Here is a 22,907-nt window from a genome sequence, read left to right on the forward strand (position 1 = left end):
AGAGAACGTCTAATATGGGGAGAAGTTCCACTCTCACTGAACTTCCGGGTTCTGAACTGTTGCAGTTCCACTCTGATTCCATATGAGGGCGCTCTCAGGACGAGTGCAGAATGAATGGCGGTCTATGGAGCAATACCCCTCAAAATCCACTTTTCTCAGGATATAATTTTTTGTGCAGTAATTTGAATATTGAATTTGAAAGGAGATGCAAAGAAATTACACACTGCTGGGTGTTAGATTTTTTAGAGTCACTTATTTTGCTTTAAAAAGTATTTTAAAATGTCAATGACGTCATACACATCGTACGACCAGATACTGCTTTACGGCAATTCTTCAGTCACTGCTTTGGTGCTTTCGCGCTCTGCACTTTCTTTTCTCTCGAGGCATGGACAACACAGCTGACACGGGTAAATAATCGTGCTAGAAGAGTTTCTGTTTTGTTGTTTTAAAAGACCGGGCCGACGTAATCAGTCCTTCACTGACCAATCAGCGTTCATTAGCACAATGCTAGCGTGTTATGGGCAACAACAACTAAACCTGTAAGAAAACGAAAGGACATAAGTTCTCGTTCATTCAACTTTTGACCTATAACCCATGTTGAACTTGCAAAACCTACAATCAAATCTGAGATTTCTCAACGACAATCGGGTGAAAGAGACACATTTAGCCGTTTAGCTCCATAGAGTCCCATTCATGTTGCACTCATGGCGATCGCCCCCAGTGGAAATCTGGTGGAACTGCAACCAAAATTCGTTACAATGGGAGTTAATAGAGAGTGGGAAGGCTCTCTGTAGACGGGCTCTGGTTGCATGTTGCTTTTTCAAACAGAAGGAGTGACAGCGGTGACAGCCAATCACATGTAAGTTAGCGGGAAACCGGCAGCCGATCAGGGAGCGATATTTAGGTTAGAGGCGGGACTTCGAGCAGAGACCGACATTTAACCCTTTGTGTGCCATAATCACTGCCTAAACACTACGGACAGCGGTTGTATTGTGTGACAACACAGTAGCGGCTGAATATTGGTAGGGACGTGTCCCTAGCGTCCCTGCCCAATTCTACGCCCTTGGGAGCACGCAAAATCACGTAATCCATCATTCAATACCTATGGACGAAATTCTCGTTTGTCCCACCGGCAATCGGGGGCCCCCTAGCGGCACGGGGCTCCAAGCAGTTGCCTGCCTTGCCTGTTGACAAGGTGCGCCTCTGGCTACAGCCGACAGAAGCCCATGTTCAAGCTTCCTTGTGTGAGACGGTATGACTAGTCGACTTCGACTCGACTTTCACACATAATAGTAAATGGTAAATGGCCTTGCTTTTATATAGCGCTTTTCTACCTATTGGTACTCAAAGCGCTTTACAGTCATAGACACATCTACCCATTCGCTCACACAAGCACACACACATTCACACACCAGTGCCACGCACTGGAATTTCGCAAGCTAGTTTTTCTAGTAAAACTAGACCCTAACTTTCCTTGTAGTTGTGGATCAGAAGTAGGTAACACAGAAAAGTCATGAGGGATTACTATGCACTCTGCGGTCGTCCTCTAAATGGATTTGTAGTCCAAACAGAGCCGTGATGCTAATTAGACAATCATCACTATTCTCTTATGTCTAATGAACTCCTGTGAAACTCATTAAAGGTGGTGGCTAACTGGTTCATTTATTATTTAAATCTCCTGTGAGTAAAGATGGATGGACGCGTAAAAAAGTTTTAGTTGGAAAACTATTGAGTTCTCTCATAGAGTTCAGTCTTATGAAAAACTAAAGTGACTCAGCAACTCATACGAAATGCTGTAAAGTAATTTATTCTAATTTATGTACTTTATACTTTGACTCCAGCACATTTCTCTGGCAGCTGCAGTTAAAATGCACTTTACAGTTGCCTTTAAAAAGAAATGAATGATATATTAAATGAAACCATCAGACAGTACACAAAGTCATCTCTAAATTAGCTCAGTTTATTTAAATGCAGCCAATGCATCGTAATTTCACATAAAATACATGTTATATGTAAAATACATGTTAATTAACATTATCAAACTTTTTTTTGCAGTTACCTTTTTATTGAATCTTTTAACACAGACACAGAGAATGCATATAAAGATAAACTGGTCATTTTGTATCAGTCTTACTATTTTGAATCAGTGTTATTATTTGTCAGGTAGAAAAACCTAATGAGTTGTTCCTGTAGAAGCCACAGAGAACATAGTATTTCAGTGCATGAAAAAATTTCTCATCCCTGAGGCCATAGATCAGAGGACTCAGACATCTAGGAGCAAGATTAAACATAACGTAGTTAAAGTATCTGACATTAATATATAACATCAAATCAATCTGAAGTACAGCTGCTTCTATGAATGGACACCACAGCTGGATGAGACAGAGCAAAAGCTGGAAAGCATGAAGAACCACTGTCCTGATCCCTTTCCTTGTTGACTTTTTATTCTCTCCTGACGCAGCTTTGGCCGCTTTCATTATTTTAACATAGGAGAAAACAATAGTGATGCACATGATCAAGAAGTAAAACTGACTTATAGCTGATCTAAGATAACCCTGCCAGCTGTGCACAATCAACATCTCCACAGAGCAAACATTGTATTGTTTGTAGAAGCTCAAGGTGACAGATGCAAAGTAGACTGACAGAGTCAAGATGCAGGGTATGAAGCTGAGGCCGTGAATGATGAGGATGCACTGCAGAGCACTGCGCGTGGAGCACAGCTCTCCATGACGCAGTGGCAGGCAGATGGCCACGTAGCGCTCCAGAGTCATCGCTGTCAGAGTAAATGGTGTGACAAAATTGTACAGACATGAAACTGTGAAAAATATAACACACAACCACATCTGTATGGCAACACGAAAATAGGTCAAGAGCAGCAACAGATTAGTTACAATTAAAATCAAACAATCAGAGATTAACGTGTTAGCAAATAAGATGTAGCGCAGAGATGTGTAAAAGACATCCTTCATAAAAAAGACAGTGATCAGCATTAAGTTGGTGCAAAGGAAAAGTGCCACCAGAACCTGAACTAAAATCACCTGGTCATTGATTGTTCGTCTTAAGGGTTCACCAACCAATGAGCTGTTATTTGCCATATATTTCAATATTAAAACTCAGTATCAGGCTTTGAAGACAGATCTAACATCTGCATCATTCAGAATTCACTCTGATAAGAAACACAACACATCTGCAGTGTTTTACATACAGATACACAAATATACAGGTTTAGAGACAAGAGATCATTCACTTTACCAAACCCTCCCTGCACAGATGTTGAATTATGACTCTCAGCAAAGACAAACTCCTTCTGCTGAACTCTGTCCATGTAGATGAAGTTTATATGAGCACACCAAACCCACGTGGAATTATACCACAATGTCGTCATCACTACACACCCCTAATCCTGCTGATCCTAATTCAGTTCACAAAGTTTGAGTGCCACAACTTAGTCTTCTTCCATTAGTCTTCAGCTACTGGGCAGGAAAAATACAACCTGAAGGTTTATTAGATGTTTTATTCCAAGTTTGACTCATTATCAGTAGCGATTGTATATATTTAACATGACCCTGGTGTAGATTCCTTTCAAAGAGTAAACAGAGGTTTTTCTGATTTTAGATCTTGAGGAAATTACCTTTAAAACCTTGGCTAAAGGATTCCCCACAAAGGAACACACTGAATGCTTTCTCAGCCTTTATCCCAGTTTGCTAGCCATAGGCATCCTCAGCCAGCTAGCACCCAACATATTCCCCAGGCTGCTGGCAGCTAGCCAGATGACCATCAGACTACAAACTATGAATCTCTTGTCAGCTTCATCCGTGTGTAAATGAATTCGCAACAGTTTCAGAAACAGCTAGTCTTTGCCTGTCACCTGGTTAACCACCAGGCTACTGCCTCCATTTCTTCTCTAACCTATAACCCAACCTTTTACCTACCTGTACCACAGGTTGGTAGAGTTGCTGGCTACTTGTATGTCTACTCACTAGCCAGTTAGTCCCCAGCCTGTTAGCTAGCCCCTGAGTTAATTTTCTAGCTCCCTCCGTTATTTCACCTCAAAGTGCAAAGGATCTCTTTAGTGGGGAGACATATTAGACTTTAGACCCCTCTAGAAAATGAGACGCTAACTATCTCGATGTCCAATGTCCTAGTCTCTTTTCCAGTCTTAGGATGCATTCACACAACAAGCAACAAAAGCTGCAACTTGTATTTTGCCGTTGCCAGCAACATTAACGCAGAGTGTGATTTAAGCGCCAGGCACAGCAACAGGTAAAGCAAACGCACATAATTGGTTGAAGTGTAACCATGTCAGAGAAGTGATAAAAAAAAAAGTTTCATGAGGAGCCAAGTGTCAGGTGTTGGCTTGTTGCTTCATATTAACAATTCTTATCCTCTCCTTATTTTGCTGTTACCTTATCATGGTGGCTAGGCTTGCATACTTTTGTGACCCTAAGGGGCAGGCTGGGATGAGCATATGGCTCCTGGCTATTTCAACAATACCAGGTTGGTCTTATGGCAACAACAGAACGTGAGCAAGCAGTTTACTTCTAAATGATGCCTCTTTATTTCTGAACGTGTGCCTAGGTCGGCTGACATCCTGCGCCTTGCTACACCCCACTCAAGGATACTGCCTACCTACCCAGCCCCACTGCCAGGTGGCCCCTGGTTCCACAGTTTCCAGTTCTGTGTCCCCTCTCTGCCTGGCTTCCTTCCACATTTCCCCCTTGCTGTGCTCAATCCTCTTACTCGGATCTTCCTTGGGGTCCTCACTCCCTGTCTCAGAGTGAATAAACTCCTGTTACTCTGTTTCCTACCTCTGTCTGCATTTGGATGCACCTGCTTGACCGTGGTCACTGGCACGATTAAACACATGCCAGAAAAACTCAATATATAATTCATATCATTTTACTTGTGAAAAACTGTGTTGTCTGTACAGTCAAGAGCTTCTCATGTTTCGATATGAGACATCATGAAGGAGTTACAGTTGATCTGAACTGCCTCTAAAGTCAAAACTCCTGAAATAAAGATGTATAAAAGAGAAATAATCAAACAGATTCAAGCTGTAATTTTATTGATTATGGCAAAGGCCACAGACAGCAAGAACATAACAGGAGCTGCTCAAAAACTTCAAAGAAAATTCTAAGGAAGGGGTGAAACAACTACACTAAAGGCTGTACATGCAATGTGCATACAAAGTTAACAATGACTGATGTAAACAGAAAGTAATCCCCATACAGGTAGGACTCAAAAATAAAAAGATACTGCCCTGTGGATTCATGCTCTTTTCTGCGTCATTTATCAAATAATAAAACCTAATGATTTGTTCTTGCACACGCCACAGAGAACATAGTATTTCACTGCATGAAAAAATTTCTCATCCCTGAGGCCGTAGATCAGAGGACTCAGACATCTAGGAGCGAGACTAAACATAATGTAGTTAAAGTATCTGACATTAATATATAACATCAAATCAATCTGAAGTACAGCTGCTTCTATGAATGGACACCACAGCTGGATGAGACAGAGCATCAGCTGGAAAGCATGAAGAACCACTGTCCTGAGTCCTTTCTGTGTTGACTTTTTATTCTCTCCTGACGCAGCTTTGGCCACTTTCATTATTTTAACATAGGAGAAAACAATAGTGATGCACATGATCAAGAAGTAAAACTGGCTTATAGCTGATCTGAGATGAACCTGCCAGCTGTGCACCATCAACATCTCCACAGAGCAAACATTGTATTGTATGTAGATGCTGAAGGTGACAGATACAAAGAAAACTAAGAGAACTATAACACAGGGTATGAAGCTGAGGCCGTGAATGATGAGGATGCACTGCAGAGCACTGCGCGTGGAGCACAGCTCTCCATGACGCAGTGGCAGGCAGATGGCCACGTAGCGCTCCAGAGTCATCGCTGTCAGAGTTAACGGTGTGACAAAATTGTACAGAGATGACACTGTGAAAAATATAATACACAACCACACCTGTATAGTGACACGAAAATAGGACATGATCAGCAACAGATTAGTTACGATTAAAATGAAACAATCAGAGATTAACATGTTAGCAAATAAGATGTAACGCATGGACGTGTAAAAGACATCCCTCATAAAATAGACAGTGATCAGTATTAAGTTGATGCAAAGGAAGAGTGCCACCAGAACCTGAACTAAAATCACCTGGTCACTAATTGTTCGTCTTAACGCTGCATTACCAACCAGCGAGGTGTTATTTGCCATATATTTCAATATTAAAACTCAGTATCAGGCTCTGAAGACAGGTCTAACAATGCCCAGACATCAAGGATATATTGTCTGAACTGTGCTGCTGAATAATCTGAAATGCTGGAATCTGCAACTCTTAAAATTTGCTATGTTACACACATACTCATGCAATTCAAAAGAGTTCATTCACTTTACCAAACCCTCCCAGCACAGATGTTGCATTATGACTCTCAGCAAAGACAGAATCCCTCTGCTGAACTCTGTCCTTGCAGATAAAGTTTATATGAGCACACAGAACCAGCGTGGGATTACATCACGGTGTCGTCATCATCACGTGCAACGACGTGGGTTCGTGTGGGTGGACATGGACGCAGCCACCTGATACTTACACCTGCCATGAGTTCTTCTTCTTCGATCACGGTGCAACCAAATAAAGCAGTTTTTGGTTCCTTTTTACTCTGATGATGAGAAGTCAACTGTTTGTGTACATCAAGGGCCGAAACTTGCTGACAAAATCTTGTCGTTACATTTGAGAACATCTCCTCTGCTTAGGGGACAGTTGACACTTCCCCAGAGCCTGCCAGTGTTTTCTCTCCTCCACCCATGGAGGGTCTTCACCTTTACCACCGGCCTCCTGATAGTCTTCACTTTTGCTGCTGGACTTCTGGGTTGTTCACTTTCACGAACAGTAAAATATTCCAGCAACTATAACAAGACTGGACAGCTGGGATAAGCCCCCACACATACAGACACTCGCCCAATGTCATTTTAAAAAAAAGACTATTGATCCCTCATGGGGGAACTGGTTTTCTGTATTTGACTTATCCTTTCACTCACACAGCAGTATGTACACTCGGAGCAGTGGCCTTAGCTGCCATGGAGGGACGTGAACTTGGGACCCTACCCCTGTTTCACAGCTTTTTTTTTACCACTACTTGAACCAGAGACCTTTAGATCTTCAGTCTAACGCTCTCTCAACTGAGTTTATCCAGCACATTAAAACCCTTAAAAGCTGCAGGTATTTAATAAACTCAGTGGAAAGATTTCTACAGTGCAAATAACTATATGTCAGCTTCTGATAATGATTAATATATGTTAGTCAGTCACCTAGTTTTCTCTCAGCTATCCACACTGTGATTTTTGCCTGTGCTGACATCACTGCACCCCACTTCATTAGACATAATGACATAACAACACTTTATTTTCTCCTTGTTTTATCTTGTAGAGGGTTAAAGGGGGACTGCGGCCTACCCCAGCAGGCACTGGGTGAGAGGCAGGGTACATCCTGGACAGGTCCCCAGTCCAACACAGGTTTTAAAGCTTAGACACTGAACCGACATCAAAGAACAAAGATAAAGGCTGTCTGTGCTGTCGACTACTGTCACCTACATACGTCTGGACCAAAAAGCTGCACTTGAACAAACCACAAAAATCTGCAGCCGTTGGCCTGCTGGCACACACGTTCTGCCCCTGCGTGAAAGAAAATAACTTTTTATAGCGGCAAGTGGCAGTAGTTTGTGTTCATCATTCAAAATTTGAAAACCTGAACAGCCTCTTTTAACTAGGAAGCTGGGAGGAGCCAGTTTGTCCAGCTGACACTCCTGAATCATGCTGATTCGATGGTCTACACTGTGTATTAAGTTGTTCTGAAATTATTTGTGTATTTGCGTATTCAGATTAGATGGAGAATACATTTAACTTCATCAGTTTGCTTACTTTTATCAGTGGTTAGCTAAGATGAACAGCCAATCAGAGGGCTCTCTGACTACCATGTTGCACCATTGATTCAACATGTTGAACGGGCTGAAAAGCAGCAGTCAGAGGTCCGACTTATGGCACCAGTACAGGGGACACCACCAGAACTGGGACCAAACACAACAGCCTACGACTGACCGCTGTCTTGATGTGTCACGGCCCTTAAGTAGTAGTTTATTTTATAATTAAACACAGAAAACAGCTTTTATTTTCATATGTTTTGTAAAACGGCCTGCATCTTTATTAGCATCACAGCCCAGAATACTGTGGGACGCTGACCACGGCAAGTCAATGACAAATGTACATTCAAAGAATATGTAAATGTCAGTATACTCATCTATCTATCGTGTTGTTTGTTACACGGTTTTGTTACACAGAATAAAATGTAGTGGAGCAGAGCTGAAATGCTGTAACGAATGTCTACAAGTGACTTGGTGTGAACTTTCTATAACTTCCTGGATGACTGGTCACTGTGTGCCTTCTAATAGTCATGATAAACATTTTTTTAAATTCACAGTCTGAAGTCTTGGCTTGTTTTTCATCAGATGATGTTCCCTTTAATGTAATGATAATGATGTAATTAGTCGCTTGGTTGCCTGTATTCCTGAGAGTAATGATAAACTCCACTGAAACTAATTAAAACTCATGTTTAATGGCCGTCATTAATTATTTAAAGACTGCTCTGTTGACTGGCTGCTAATGAAGACGCGTGCAATAAGTGGAAAACAATCTTACAGTGAATAAACAATGACTATTTCAACAATGACTAATAAAAGTTTTGGATCTACATGTTTGTGTTTAACACTAGTGATGTAACACCCCTGATGGTGTGTTCAAGTGCTCGGTCAGACGCACTGAACCTCAAAACTTTTCCGTATTTTAATTATTTGTTTTGTTTCTTGTGTTTTTCTGTTTATTTTTACTTCCTGCACTTGTGTTTTTCACTTTTACTAATGGTGAAATAAAAATATCCAGACAGCCGTGATGGAGCTCAGGGCTCGACCTGATGGCTGCACCGAAACAAAGGATTTTCATGTAAAACTTTGACTCCATGTTCGGCAGCTCGTCTGTCTGAAATGAAGAGAAATACACAACATCATGAGCCGTTAAATCCTGACAAGGACAATTTATAACTATAGGTAATTAATCAAGGTACCTGCCACTCTCTCATATGGATCACACTGCTGAAGAGGAAAGACTGCTGCAAAAATCTGGAAAAGCCAAATTTAGCATCAGGTTATGTCATTTTTTTAAACCCACTTTTCGAGATGATCATTCACTGTGAAGCTTTTTGGGGACAGATATTATTGTCAATTTGAAGTCACAGAGTTTAAGAAATCTTTATTTAGTTTTTAATAAACTGCAGTTAGGAGACAATAATATTTTAAACCAACTCGTTATCTTATTAAATCACTCTGCAGACTTTTGAGACAAACGTTGTGGAACCTTTCGGTACAAGTTCAAAATTACTATGATGACATGCAACTGAAACACAAAAATATACACGCATAAGCACCTTTGTGAGAGAGTTGCAGGGCCCTTGATTTGTCCGTGTTGTGTGGTCCTCTGTCTCAAAAATGCACAACTCTGCATGTTAACTTACCCTTTTTGAAACGTTTAGTGGAATCTAACCACCAACCTTGTATTTAATTTGCTTTTTCTTAGGCATCCATGAATATTTTGTACATAAATTGGACAAAATACCTGTGTATGCCAAACATGAGAACATGACAAGCATGCACTGTAGATGAGCACAAGCTGATGCTGCTATTTCACCACAAGAGGGCGACAGAGTTCATTGTGTTTTCAGGGCAGCAGGGACAAGATTGCCCAACAAATACGTATTTGAATATATAGAATTCAGATAAAGGGACACAGCAGATTACAGAAATGAAGAGTGCAATTAGGCACATGCCAAAGGAAAAAAAAACAGCAACATAAATGAAGAATAGGATGACAGTATAAATAAAAGAAAGACGATTAGGAACAAATTAAGTATTTGGCCGCCCAGGACTAAACATACATATAAACACCATTAATAAAAGTGTAAAAAGAAAAACAGTTAGACATAGAGAAGAGTTGTGACTTTTGCAAACATATATTTGTGTTTTATTACTTTAAAATACATTTAATTGAGAGGAAACAATATAAATTGAATTCAAATGTAATTTAACGTAATGTTTTCTATTTCATTTTATTTTATTTTATTTTATTTATTTTATTTTTACCAGGGGACGGCGGTAGTGCACCATTTGTTGTCAACCAATGGTTAAAAAATGAGAAGACAACCAAAGCGGAACCTTTGATCAGTGACACGGACATTTTATTGTGGCGGACCAACATGGCCGCTCTCAGTAGGGGAGTCGCTTATCTCCGTTTCGTGAGGTAATATTAATATTAAATGAGTTCAATAATACTATACTGCCAATAAATGTCATTCGATGTGAACGCGTTGTTTTGAAGTAACGGTTTCTTACGAGTAAAATGTTTTAATGTGGGGAAATGAAAATGTTTCGTTTCACAACAGTGTTAGCGACAACAACAACAGCGCACCTTGAACTTGTTTCCTTCGCTGTGCCTAAGTTAAAATTAGTATTTCAGCATAAAACAAAAGCGACTCAATAGAAACGGTTAATATGTGAAGGAAATCTTAAAATCTAAAAATTAATTTGTTTTTAACTGACTCTTTTAATTGGTTTTGTTCAGGAGTTCTGCTCGTTTCCTGTTCAGCAACAGAAAACCTGCTGTTAATAAACTAGGAAGATGGACAAGAATTACAGGTATAGCGTCTGTGGCCGTGGGCAGTGGACTGTGTGCTGTACCTTTCAAACAGGTGAGTGTCACCTACAGCACTAAACAAACAAATAGATTACGCTACTAGTAACCAGTATATACACCGATCAGCCATAACATTATGACCACAGACGGGTGAAGGGAATTACAACGATTTTCTCGTTATCATGGCACCTGTCAGTGGGTTATATATTTCAGGCAGCTAACATTTTGTTAAAGTTGAAGCTTTAAAATGTATAAGTGGAAGGATATGACTTTGGGAGTTTGCATGTTCTCCCTGTGTCTGCGTGGGTTCTCTCCGGGTACTCCAGCTTCCTCCCACCGTCCAAAGACATGCTCCTTAGGTTAATTGGTGATTCTAATTTGGCCGTAGGTGTGAATGTGAGTGTGAATGGTTGTCTGTCTCTCTGTGTTAGCCCTGCGATGGACTGGCGACCTGTCCAGGGTGTACCCCACCTCTCGCCTGATGACAGCTGGGATAGGCTCCAGCAGACCCCGCGACCCTTAAGTGGAAGAAGATGAATGAATGAATGAATGATATGACTTTGACAAGCGCCAAATTGCGATGGTTGGACAACTGGGTCAGAGCATCTTCAAAAACTGTTGCTCCTGTGGGGTGGTCCATGGAAGGGACTGCAGTAAGCTGGCAACAGGGGCTCATGTGATCCAGTCCCATAGAGGAGCTGCTGTAGTTCAAATTGCTGAAAAGGTTAATGCTGGTTCTGATAGAAATATGTTTGAACAGAGTGCATCAGTCTATAGTTTGTGGTGGATCTCAATCTGGTCGAGCATCCGTGGGATGTGTTGCACAAAAGAGATTTTTGGGCCTTAGAGGATCTGCTGCTGACATCTTGGTGCCAGATACCACAGGAGTCCATGCCATAGTGGCAAAAAAGAGGACTTACACAATACTTGGCAGGTGGTCATAATGTTATGCCTGATCTGTGTATAACCTAGAGCGTGCGAGTGAGAGCATATATTTATCTTCTGTGTCTCTGCTGCAGGTGGACAGCCTTTCTCATGACGCCCTGGTCAAACGAGCAGCCTCTCTGGTGACGGACAGTTCAACCACTTTTCTCTCTCAGACCACCTTGGCTCTCATAAATGCCATCACTGATTACTCAAGAGTAAGTTCTGATCTTGTGGCAAATGTTCTTCCTAGTTAATGGCATATATATTTGTTGTGCCCTGTGTTCATCTTTGAGAAAAAAAAAACAGTGGCGGTGCAGTGTTTAGCCTCTTCACACGGTCCAAAGACAGGCATGTTAGGTTAATTGGTGACTCTAAACTGGGTGAAGGGGTGTGTGGGACTTGTGACCTCTCCATCTATCTCTCAGCTTCTAACCCAATGACTCAGTGGTTATGGACGAGTGTTTCATAATGAATCTCCTTAGTTTACGGCAATCTGTTCATGGAAGAGCAGATATTCCGAAAAAAGAAAAACTCAAGAGCCACAGACTCAACAACAGTCCACATTAGTTTTTCTCCTAAAGTCTCCAACTTATCTTACAACTTCCAAACATGAGGGCATGTCTCCTTCCACTCCCTGAGCATTCAAAACCATCAGTTTGCACACTTGATAGCTAATTATCTGTTCAGCTTTACAAACAAAGACATGGCTGAGCAAAGATGCAAATGTCAGTTGATCCTCTTATTTCATGATCTTTGACCGCGCCAACAACAACACACTGAGGATTTGTAGCTACAGTTAAACGTTTGTTGCATCTTATTCCTGGTGTAACAAGGTGTAACACCCGCACTCTGTCTGTGCATCACACACTTGGAGTAGTGTCGGAAGCACATCAGGTCATAGGGTTAGGGTTAGGAAAGTTAAACAGCTGCCACTGTGATGCTGATTTTAAAGACAAGCCAGTGGAAATGTCGACACAAGTTGCAGTGTATTCTGTGAGTAATGACCATAATAACCTTAAGTGGTCAGTTTAACGAATGAACATTTGGCCATTTTTCACTGAACTTCGAGAAAACCTTGCACAGTACTTTGTTTTGATTTTGAGTTCAAGATCTCTGTGACTTATGCATCGAAACAACAGAAGTTTATTCCTTTTAGGTTCTGCTGATAATCGTTTATTAAAAATGTTCATACTCAACAAAACCCTCCTCTGTGCTGCTCTACGTACATAACAGATCTTTGCTTTTGGATGTAAACTGTATGTTCTTCCTGTTCTTGCCAACAGGCTGTGCACACACTCGCTGCCCTACACAAACAATATCTAGACTCTTTGGGAAAACTGACTCCAGCACAGGAGGACTCAATCTGGCAGGTGATCATCGGTCAGCGTGCAGAGGTCAGTCTGTGTTCTCCTCTTTGGTGAAAAGTAATTCAAGCAAATCGTACATTTTTGATAAATATGACAGCACACATGTAAAGCCTACAAAGAAACAGGCAGGTGTAGATGTGTTTGATTGTCACCTGGGTCTTGTAACTCTCTCCGCCCTGACAGGTCAACGACAGACAAGATGAATGCGAGCGTTTTGAGTTAGCCTGGCTCAGCGCTGTGAAGCTGTGTGAAACGGCAGCCGAGGCAGCGTACGCATCAGGTGTGTGAAAAGAAAGAAAAATGGTTGAGATGAAACAGTTGCAGGGTTGAGGCAGGTTTTCTCAGGGCTCCGGTAATGATAAATAAAAGCGTTTCACCATGAATCAGCTTTCCATGTTGCTGTTTGTGACCAGTTCCTATTCAGCTGCTGTCAGTGTTACACTTTGGACAGCGTGCGGATCGTTTGCCGTCACTCCGCGGGGCTTTGTGCAGAACAAAATGGAGATGACTGACGAGAGTGCCTGCGTAATGACCACACCTAAAACCATCACTGGAGGTGGTGTTAGCCATGTTAGCCTTTGAACTTTTTGCATCTGTGTGTTCCCAGGAGCCGAGCATGCATCTGTCACAATGACGACAAACATAGAGCTGGCCCAGTCGCAGGTGAAGGAGGCACGGAAAATCTCAGTGGCTGCAGATAAGAAGCTGGCTGAGACTAAAGTGATGGAGGTAGAGAGGATGGCACAATACGCTGCCTCCTTAGAGGAAGAAGTGCCTGATGCTTATCTAAGAGAAGACTGAGCCAAATGCACCAAAGTATCTGATAACACTCAGGACGTGTACGTGCACACTAATGTTCCACTTCTACTTCCAGAAAGGCAATCTTCTGAATTTAATTTGGATCCTTTAAACAGAACAATCTGTTTGGAGCTTTTAAGTTAGGTCTTTTACTGAATGTAGCATTTTCTAATTAAGACATCTGAGATATGCAGATAATAATCTGGTTTTAGGAGCGTTCTTTGAACAGCACATTAAGAATATCTTCTGTTTTCAACACACGGCATCTTGCATACTTCCAGTCAGGTCTGTGTGTTGTACACAAACATTTGCACAGCTGGTAAAGATGCCCAAAAGAAAAGCTCACATTTCTAGTCAGAAGATTAGAAGTTTAAAAGACTTAGATGTCATCAAGTTTTCTTTATCTGAACAAATATCGCAACCCTAAGTATTCACTTTCATTAGTCATGTAAACAGCTTAGTAGGAAAATTGTCTTTTTGAGGGTAAGTGCGAAAAAGAAAAGTATTCTATGCACGTAATTGTAGTCATAACATCCCTACAACATGCTTTTTTTGAGTCTGTAAGGTGGTGGTTTAAATTTAAATCCTTACATTGCTTCATCTCTGTGATTGTTAGATAATTAGAATTATGTGTTTGCTCATGTATTTATTTGATTATTGATTATCAGCAGAGTGTGCTGCCTCTCTACTGTGCTACTTTATTCACAGTATAAAACCTCTTTTTTTTGCAGTTAAGTCAGATTTGTTCTTTACTTGATAACATTTTGTTTTCTTTAGTGGAGTAGTGGCTTAGATCCACTATTGTATTTGTTGGGCTGTAAAACATTTAACGTGTGGTAAAAATGGAGGGAAAACGTCCACTCCCAGTGGCTGCCAATGAGGGGATGAAGGGGTTGTTTTTAACCAGCATTTTTTTTTCACTTAATTGTTGGTGTGAACTGATCTTCAGTATGAGACGTGTCTTTGCCAACTATGGCAATAAAATCTCTCCGCGACAGACTTTGTAAACACAGTAAATTATTCCACACAACTCCCCGAGTATCACTGTACGAGTAAGGTACCACATCTACTATATTGATCGTATGTTCCTCTGAGAACGTCTTTAAAAATAGTGTTGCCTTCCTTGTTATTTGTACCCCTCTTTTTCACTCAGCAGCTTTACCTTCACTGCAAATTACCCATGTCCTGGCTCCCTCCTATGGAGCTTTTAGGTCGTTTCTCATCCCTCCACTCCTCCCTGTCATCACTTCATCTGCAGCATCACGTCTTTCCACACTGTCACAGAAAGACAACCTCTCCACACCTCTCCACCTCCGTGCAACATCGTAAACAGAATGAGTTATGATGTTTTCATGAGATGTTTTACAAACCCCTTTATAATTGGATAAGTGGTCGAACTTGAAAATGAAATGAATGCATGAGTGATGCCACCACCTCAACTCACAGTTCACAAAATAAACCTAAGATTTAGAATTTCTGATGGAAAAAAAAAACGGCACAGGTTTAGGACTAATATTTATCCTTTATCATGATAGTTATTAAGCTTTATTCCAGCAGGTGGCGATCTAAACCCATTTCTACACATTTCTATTTTCTACTTCTTCAGTTGGATTTACTACATTTGCAGTGTCATGGCTCGTTATGTATATATATTTAAATCTGTAGATTTATTTTAATCTATCCAATCTGACCTCTACTGTTTTGTTTGCGTTTGATTTCAATTAATTGGAGTCACACATTGTTGTAAGAACCCTTATGACTGCACTGCAGACCCTGCTGCAAATGCCTACATTTGCATGTCGCATACATCTGTAAGAGTGTGCACAAATGGTAAGGTGGGATTGTGCTTGGATTTTAATCACTCCAAATACTTTAATTCATGTCGTTGCTAGTCTTGAAAGTAAAAATCAACATTAGAGAAACCTAAATAACACCTAACCTGTAAATATCTAGCTTTATCCTTCAGGATTTACTCTTACAAATATGTCTTAATTGTGTGCACACATACAGTACCCTCCAAAGGTCAGTGTGTACTGCAGAGGGTCATTTCAGAGGGAGTTCATTACGGGGAGAACCTATGTGGAGCTGCAAATGCAAGTGTGAAGCGTCAGCACTGAGGTGACCTCTCCCCGCTCTAGATGTTCCAGGCCTTAGCAGGGGATGGGACCGTGAGTGAGTGTGGCTACAATGTGGGGGAGGAAGAGGAGGAGGAGGTTTTGAGGTGTGCAAGGACTGGCTCACCAATGTGACTAGTGAGGAATGTTGTGTTTAACAAAGGCTGTTTTCACAGACTGTAAAACCAAATGTGCCAGACAGCCTTGTGTGGATGTGCACCCACTGGTCACAGGGGAGGTGGTGCCACTGCAGCCAGGAAGAAAATGTAATAATGAACAAGTATTTTTGCAGCATAAAAGCTCAATGAGGTAACCACAATTACGAAAGGTCACGGGCCATAAATGCTCATAAACTATTCAGTGCTACTCAGGGAGCATTTACGAAGCATAATGAATTTATGCCAAGAGGTGTGAAATAAACCTCAGTGAAACGGTGTCAACGAAATTGCGGATCTCATTAACACGTGAAATATTCAGATAATAAGAATTACCTTCTCATAAAGACACAAGTCTCCTCTCTGCACTAAGTTTACTGTTCCAATGCAAAGTGGCCCAGGAGGGGAGATTGATTGGTGAAAAGGGCAGCACTTTCACCTGGGGATTTATAGCTCTTTGAGGATATAAATAAACCACCAGAGGGTATAAAGGCAGGGGGTATAGTGTGGTGACACATCATGGGTCATGCTTTAATCACAGTGAAGCTGAGCTACAGCGCTGGGAGAGGGTTACATTTTGCAGGGGATGAAGGCTCCCTGCAGGGTTCACGTCCCCTCGTGAGGACTGAAGTGATGAAGACGTCACCGCAGAGTGGAACCGGACGCTCAACACGAGGGAGGCACATTGAAACAAGCATTTTTGCTTATCTCTAGTGAATAAATATGATGTCCATGTGAAAAAAAAAAAAGAAACTGCTGAGGGAGCAAGTTTATCAGTTCAAGCTTCAGTGCATGATAATAGCACTGCGCTGCACACAGCGGCGGATTCCTGAATGTGTAAAAGCTGTAATTATCTCAAAGGAGAAGAACAATGTAAGAGTGTTTCATTACCACTTTGTTTTAGGACAAAGTGTGTCTGTGTTGAAACTGGTGGGAGCTCACTTTTTCAGCACTTTGTCCTTCAGTAGCTGCTCTCCTGGGCTTTATATTAACTTTCACATTCACTTCCTTATTTTCACCACAGTTTTAGAATAGTTTCATAACCATGGTTACACATTATGTGCCCCAACTATCTCCGACTGTATATTCTCACGCTGGCACACTGTTGTCCTTTCTGATGGCCTCAACAGAAATGTTGCGAGTGTTTGTATTTATTTACATTAAAATACCACAGAAGCTGCATAACTGCGTAACAATATAGCAAAACAGTATGTAGAAATATCTATCAAAGGTACACACACTGTACTAGTAAAAGTACACACTGCAGAATGGACATTTTTTTCTTTATTTTGTATTCATGCCCCCACGACCCTTCACAGGAATAAGCGGTTACAGAAGATGAATGAATGTATTCATGCACATCTATTTATGTAGCTTCCTGTATTTCCTTTTTAATGCCTCTCTAGTTCATTTCTGCCATGTTCCTAAAATAAAAGTGCATCTCATCTCATCTCAAGTTAGGTTTGGTCATATAATCTCATTCCACCTCAGCTCATCTCAACTCATATTATTATCTCATCTCATCTCAGCTCACCTAGTCTCATCTCACCTCATTTCAGTTTGTCATATTATTTTATCTATTCTAACCTTACCTTAGATAATTTGATCTCATCTCACCTCAGCTCATCTAGTCTCATCTCATCTCAACTCAACCTAACTCATCTTGCATTATCTCATCTCATCTCATCTCATCTCCTGTCATCTCATCAAATCTCATCTCAGTTTGTCATCTCAACTCATATGATTTATTTTAGCTCATATGATCTCATCCCACCTCAGCTCATCTAGTCTCATCTCATTTCAACTCAACCTAACTCATCTTGCATTATCTCATCTCAACTCACCTCATCAAATTTCATCTCAGTTTGTCATCTCAACTCATATGATCTCATCTCACCTCAGCTCATCTAGTCTCGTCTCGTCTCATCTCAGCTCAATGAGATACAAACTTAACCTTTTCAGCCTTAACTTGTCTTACTATTTGTCTTTTATGGCTAATTTTATTTGAAGTTATTTGACAATAAGCACGCACGCTTTTATTCCTTTCATTCATTTGATAGAATAGATAGATAGATAGAAACCTGCAGTGACTGACTGAATCTGCTACAGGAGTCCATACAAATGCACAAAGTGAAAGCAGCTTTTATGTCAGTGTACAGTTCTGAACCCGAATATGAAGATCTATAGATAGGCTGGAGCAGGCGGTTTAGAGAGACAGCGCACCGATGGTGAGTTCCTGACAGCAACCTGACAAAAACAGATAAAGCTTCAGTGTCTCTTTAAGCAATGACGATTCAGCAGCGTCATGAAGCTTTATCTGTTGTGTCGCTGCTGTGAAGACAGTAATCATACTCAGAAATTTGCTCAAAACGGTAATCATGCTAAAAAAAAAATATGTTTGTGCAATAAATGGTTTCATAGCAGTTTTGTGAGCCTGTAATGGCTGCTTTTACAAGTGTGCCTCTGGGACAAGGGGATTCCCCAATGATTCACTCACTTTTTAAGAAAAATATAGGATTTCCATTATGTTCTCAGTCTTGTTTCTCCCACTTCGAGTAAAATGTGTAAGCATTAGAAATAGCTTGATTTTTTGAGTATTATTTTTAATGCCATGTAATAATAAAAGCTCATCTCATCTCATAGTATCTTATCTTGTCTGCACATGCAAAGTTACTGAACTTTTCATGTGCAGGGTTATGTTATATTATCTCATCTCATAGTATCCCATTGAAAAGTAACTGAAGTTTGCAAATGAAGTCTTATTTTATTGCATCTCATCTCATCTCATTCTGTCTGCACATGAAAAGTAAATTAACTTTGCATGCTTATTGTATCTCATGCCATGTCATGTCATGCACACAAGCAAAGTAAGTGAACTTTGCATATGAAGTCTTATTGTGTTGTATCTCATCTCATCTCATCTCATCTCATCCTGTCTGCACATCAAAACTAAGTGAACATGCTTATTGTATTTCATGTCATGCCATGTCATCTCCACATGGAAAGATGGAAAGTAACTGAACTTTGCATGTGCAATCTTATTTTGTTGTATGTCATCTCATCTCATCTCATCTCATCTTGTTTGCACATACAAAGTGATTGAACTTTGCAGATGCAGCCTTATTTCATCTCCACATGGGAAGTAACTGAACTTTGCATGAGCAATCTTATTTTGTTGTATGTCATCTCATCTCATCTCATCTCATCTCATCCTGTCTGCACATGAAAACTAAGTGAACATGCTTATTGTATTTCATGTCATGCCATTTCATCTCCACATGGAAAGATGGAAAGTAACTGAACTTTGCATGTGCAATCTTATTTTGTTGTATGTCATCTCATCTCATCTCATCTCATCTCATCTCATAGTATCTTATCTTGTTTGCACATGCAAAGTGATTGAACTTTGCAGATGCAGCCTTACTTCATCTCCACATGGGAAGTAACTGAACTTTGAATGAGCAATCTTATTTTGTTGTATGTCATCTCATCTCATCTCATCTCATCTCATCTCATCTCATCTTATCCTGTCTGCACATGAAAACTAAGTGAACATGCTTATTGTATTTCATGTCATGCCATGTCATCTCCACATGGAAAGATGGAAAGTAACTGAACTTTGCATGTGCAATCTTATTTTGTTGTATGTCATCTCATCTCATCTCATCTCATAGTATCTTATCTTGTTTGCACATGCAAAGTGATTGAACTTTGCAGATGCAGCCTTATTTCATCTCCACATGGGAAGTAACTGAACTTTGCATGTGCAATCTTATTTTATTGCATTATTTTATTCTTATTTCATTTTCTCGCGTTATCTCATCTTGTTTCATCTCAAAGTAACTGAACTCATCAAACAATAAGTTATTGAGGAAATGGCAGAAGGTCCCAAATACTCTTGTACTCTGGGTTTCGCTTCATCATATTAACCCAAGAGAAGTTACGCTGTGGTTTGTGTGTTTCCGTGTCCGTAGGTTGTGTGTTTGTGTTTGTTGTCCTGCACAAGTGGTACAGCCCACGCTGGTCGGTCGTCATGGAGAGCTGGAGCCAGCCAGGCTCAGAGAGAGAGGGAGAGAGAGAGAGGGGGGAGAGAGAGAGAGAGAGAGAGAGCAGAGGGGAGAGAGAGCAGAGACGACCGAGGAGAGAGGAGGACGGAGCGGATCAGAGCAGAGAGCGCCGGAGCGCACGAACACACGGGAATCATGGAGAAAACATCACCGCTAAGGAGGACTTTGCCATCTAACGGACTGCGACTTTTAACGTCTATTCTCACCTTGTACGGACTCACCGGTGAGTTGGCGCTTTCTTTCTTTTTTTTTTTTCCCCCCTCTTACTTTTAGAGGAATGAAGTTGCAGCGGCTCTCTGGTCGGGGAGGGGGGTGTCTACCGTTATTCATCGATAGAGCACACTAAACCCGGCTAGTCCTGTCTGTGTGTTGGGGTTGGTTGGTTCAAACCCCGCTAGCTGTATTTAAGCTAACTCAGCTAGTTCTTCATGTGTGTGTGGACTGTTACCTTGGGCTGGAAAGTAGCCGTTGGCGTCAGTTAGTTGACCGTTAGCTAAGCCTCGGTTGTCTGTTTGAAAGCAGCTCCGTCAACAATAGTTAAAAACCACCACGGAGAAAACTTAAGGCACTGATTTGGTGGCGCACACTTTTCTAGCTAGCCATACTTCCAGTGTGTCACATCATTACTTGGCTAACATCATTCAAGGAGGAGTGTTAGGGGACATACCAGCCGGTATTTTTCTAAAAAACTCGGCGGCAGCAGCAGCAGCAGCTCTAATCCGCGGTGTACAAAAATAGAAATGGAGTAACCAGGGGTGTCACTTATGGCGAGCAAAGAGGAGCTCCTTTGTGGAAAAGTTTGCCAAGTGTCTTGGTTACACTACAGATGGAGGTGTGTGTGTGTGGAGGGGGGGTCACGTATCAACGTTATGTGATACACGAGAGAGGGGAGGCATCGCAGACTCCTCCGCGTTGGGCGTGTGGGGTGGCAGGGGGGAAATGAAGACATATTTCGAGGGGAGGCACTGCAGTCGTAGAGTCTCTGGATGTATTGACCTGGAGTTGGGCTGCACGCCAGACAAGAGCACCTTAATGTCCCGAGCAGAGCAGCTGGAGAGCTTTGCTTGTATCCCTGCCCTGAGCTGGGATTACAATACATTGACAGGACCAAAAGAGACAAAAGACGGGACAAACACAGATGGATGCTAAAGTAAATACCACGCAGGAATGCGCCATTTATTAGTCTCCTGAATGAAAGGGCAATAAATATGCATGCTTGGTAGTTTCCCAAAAAAAAAAAAAGGAGAATACATTCCTGCATAGCTTATTGTAGTATGTGCCTTTTTAAAGCTGTGCTTGCTTTTGAGATATAGCTCTGCAAGCTGCATGTTTTTTGTTATTGATTAATCAGCAGATTAGTTACTGCAGTTTCCCATAGGTCAAGGTGATGATGTATCCTACAGAGACATGCAGAAGACAGAAAAATGAAGATACTGTGTCCTTATGTGCCTTGATTTATCCTGCAAGCAATTCTTTAGCAATCAAAGTCTCTTATACAGGACTGAAAAAGCAAGAGGATGCCGTGTTGACATCTAAAAAAACAAAACAAAGGAAGTTTTTTTGTTTTTTTTTGTCAAGTAATGAGCACTGAAGCTTTTGTTATTGATTAATCGGCGGGTTAGTTACTGCAGTTTCCCATTGTTCAAGGTGATGATGTGTCCGACAAACAATTATAAAATCAAAGACATGAAGAAGACTGAAAAATTAGATATTGTGTCTTTATTTGCCTTGATTTATCCTTAAAGCAATTAAAAAACAAATCACAGTTAGGTTTAATTCATAGAGGACTGACAAAGCAAGAAGATACAGTATTGTATTGACATGTAAAAAAAACCAAAGCCATGGATTTATTTATTTATTTATTTATTTTTAATTAATGAGCACTGAAGCACGTTTTTGTTCCTGATTAATCAGCAGATTGCTTTCTCTTAAAGGCTCGGGACTTCCAGTTTCCCATAGCTCAAGGTGATGATATATCCTACATACAATTAAAAAAAAAACAAAGACATGCAGAAGACTGAAAAATAAGATACTGAGTCCTTACATGCACTGATTTACCCTACGAGCAATTTACGAAATTCATGGAGCACTGAAAAAGCAAGAAGATGCTGTACTGACATCTAAAAAGCCGAAGCCAAGGGAGTTTTCTGGCATCTACTATATAATAATATCTGCTGATACAGCGACCTGGCAGATTCATTCAAGCTGTAGTATGAAGTCTCTCTCTACAGCTGCCACCAGTCTCATCACACACACACACACACACACACACACTTTCAACACATGTTTTTAAATAGTTCTCTTCATACCATGCTCTTTCTGTCTGTACCCGCAAAACACTGGTTCATAAATCAACACAGGGAACTGATAAACAAGGCACTGTTGCAATCTAAGCTGATTAGCCTCCAAACGTGCACTTTAACTCCACGTCTGCGCATATTTCCACTCTGACTAGTCACCTTGACAGACAACATTTGCGAATAATTATTAACACAGAGGACGGACCAGCCAGCGAAAGCCCAGATCCATTGTTTTGTTTGGAAAGGAAACGTGTGACTCGCAATAGCATATGGTCGGAGCCCATGTGGCCTCGGCTTACAAGTGTGCAGGGGACAAAAACTGTTTTGATGTCAGTTTTTTTTTTTTTTTTTAACCGTGACATTTTCAGATTCCCTGTAGACAGGCCTCGTGAGGAGGGGATTCATCCGAGGCGTGGCTACAGGCTGTGAG

General features: G+C 41.0%; 4 protein-coding genes across 5 annotated transcripts in view; 2 read left to right on the forward strand and 2 right to left on the reverse strand.

Moving 5' to 3' along the window:
• Window positions 1-2,159: 2,159 nt before the first annotated feature.
• On the reverse strand, window positions 2,160-3,225 carry LOC311497864 (odorant receptor 131-2-like; the record flags this gene model as incomplete). The annotated part of the gene is made up of 1 exon (XM_084558227.1): window positions 2,160-3,225. The coding sequence occupies exon 1, from the start codon at window positions 3,093-3,095 to the stop codon at window positions 2,160-2,162; it is 936 nt and encodes a 311-aa protein (XP_084414353.1). The 5' UTR covers window positions 3,096-3,225.
• A 2,067-nt stretch (window positions 3,226-5,292) lies between these two features.
• LOC311498070 (odorant receptor 131-2-like) lies at window positions 5,293-6,403 on the reverse strand (the record flags this gene model as incomplete). The annotated part of the gene is made up of 1 exon (XM_084558509.1): window positions 5,293-6,403. The coding sequence occupies exon 1, from the start codon at window positions 6,229-6,231 to the stop codon at window positions 5,293-5,295; it is 939 nt and encodes a 312-aa protein (XP_084414635.1). The 5' UTR covers window positions 6,232-6,403.
• Window positions 6,404-10,291: 3,888 nt separating this feature from the next.
• Window positions 10,292-15,383, forward strand: LOC311498081 (diablo IAP-binding mitochondrial protein-like). The gene is made up of 6 exons (XM_084558520.1): window positions 10,292-10,356; window positions 10,678-10,804; window positions 11,769-11,891; window positions 12,960-13,070; window positions 13,227-13,323; window positions 13,651-15,383. The coding sequence occupies exons 1-6, from the start codon at window positions 10,313-10,315 to the stop codon at window positions 13,842-13,844; spliced, it is 696 nt and encodes a 231-aa protein (XP_084414646.1). The 5' UTR covers window positions 10,292-10,312; the 3' UTR covers window positions 13,845-15,383.
• A 4,847-nt stretch (window positions 15,384-20,230) lies between these two features.
• The window catches only part of nectin3a (nectin cell adhesion molecule 3a), a 37,401-nt gene continuing 34,724 nt past the window's right edge, over window positions 20,231-22,907 (forward strand). For both annotated transcript variants that reach the window (XM_084559047.1, XM_084559048.1), the window contains exon 1: window positions 20,231-20,400. In XM_084559047.1, the coding sequence (XP_084415173.1) occupies window positions 20,313-20,400 (88 nt within the window). In that variant the 5' untranslated portion in view covers window positions 20,231-20,312. The remainder of the gene's footprint in view (window positions 20,401-22,907) is intronic.

This window comes from Chelon labrosus, assembly GCF_963514085.1.
Source record: "Chelon labrosus genome assembly, chromosome: 13".
Classification (NCBI taxonomy): domain Eukaryota; kingdom Metazoa; phylum Chordata; class Actinopteri; order Mugiliformes; family Mugilidae; genus Chelon; species Chelon labrosus.

Excerpts from the sequence above, each read along its gene's own strand:
- LOC311498081 (XM_084558520.1), top strand. The coding sequence starts at position 10,313 with ATGGCCGCTCTCAGTAGGGGAGTCGCTTATCTCCGTTTCGTGAG. Across the intron at positions 11,892-12,959 it reads CCATCACTGATTACTCAAGA|GCTGTGCACACACTCGCTGC; the intron begins GTAAGTTCTGAT and ends TCTTGCCAACAG. Across the intron at positions 13,071-13,226 it reads TCATCGGTCAGCGTGCAGAG|GTCAACGACAGACAAGATGA; the intron begins GTCAGTCTGTGT and ends CCGCCCTGACAG.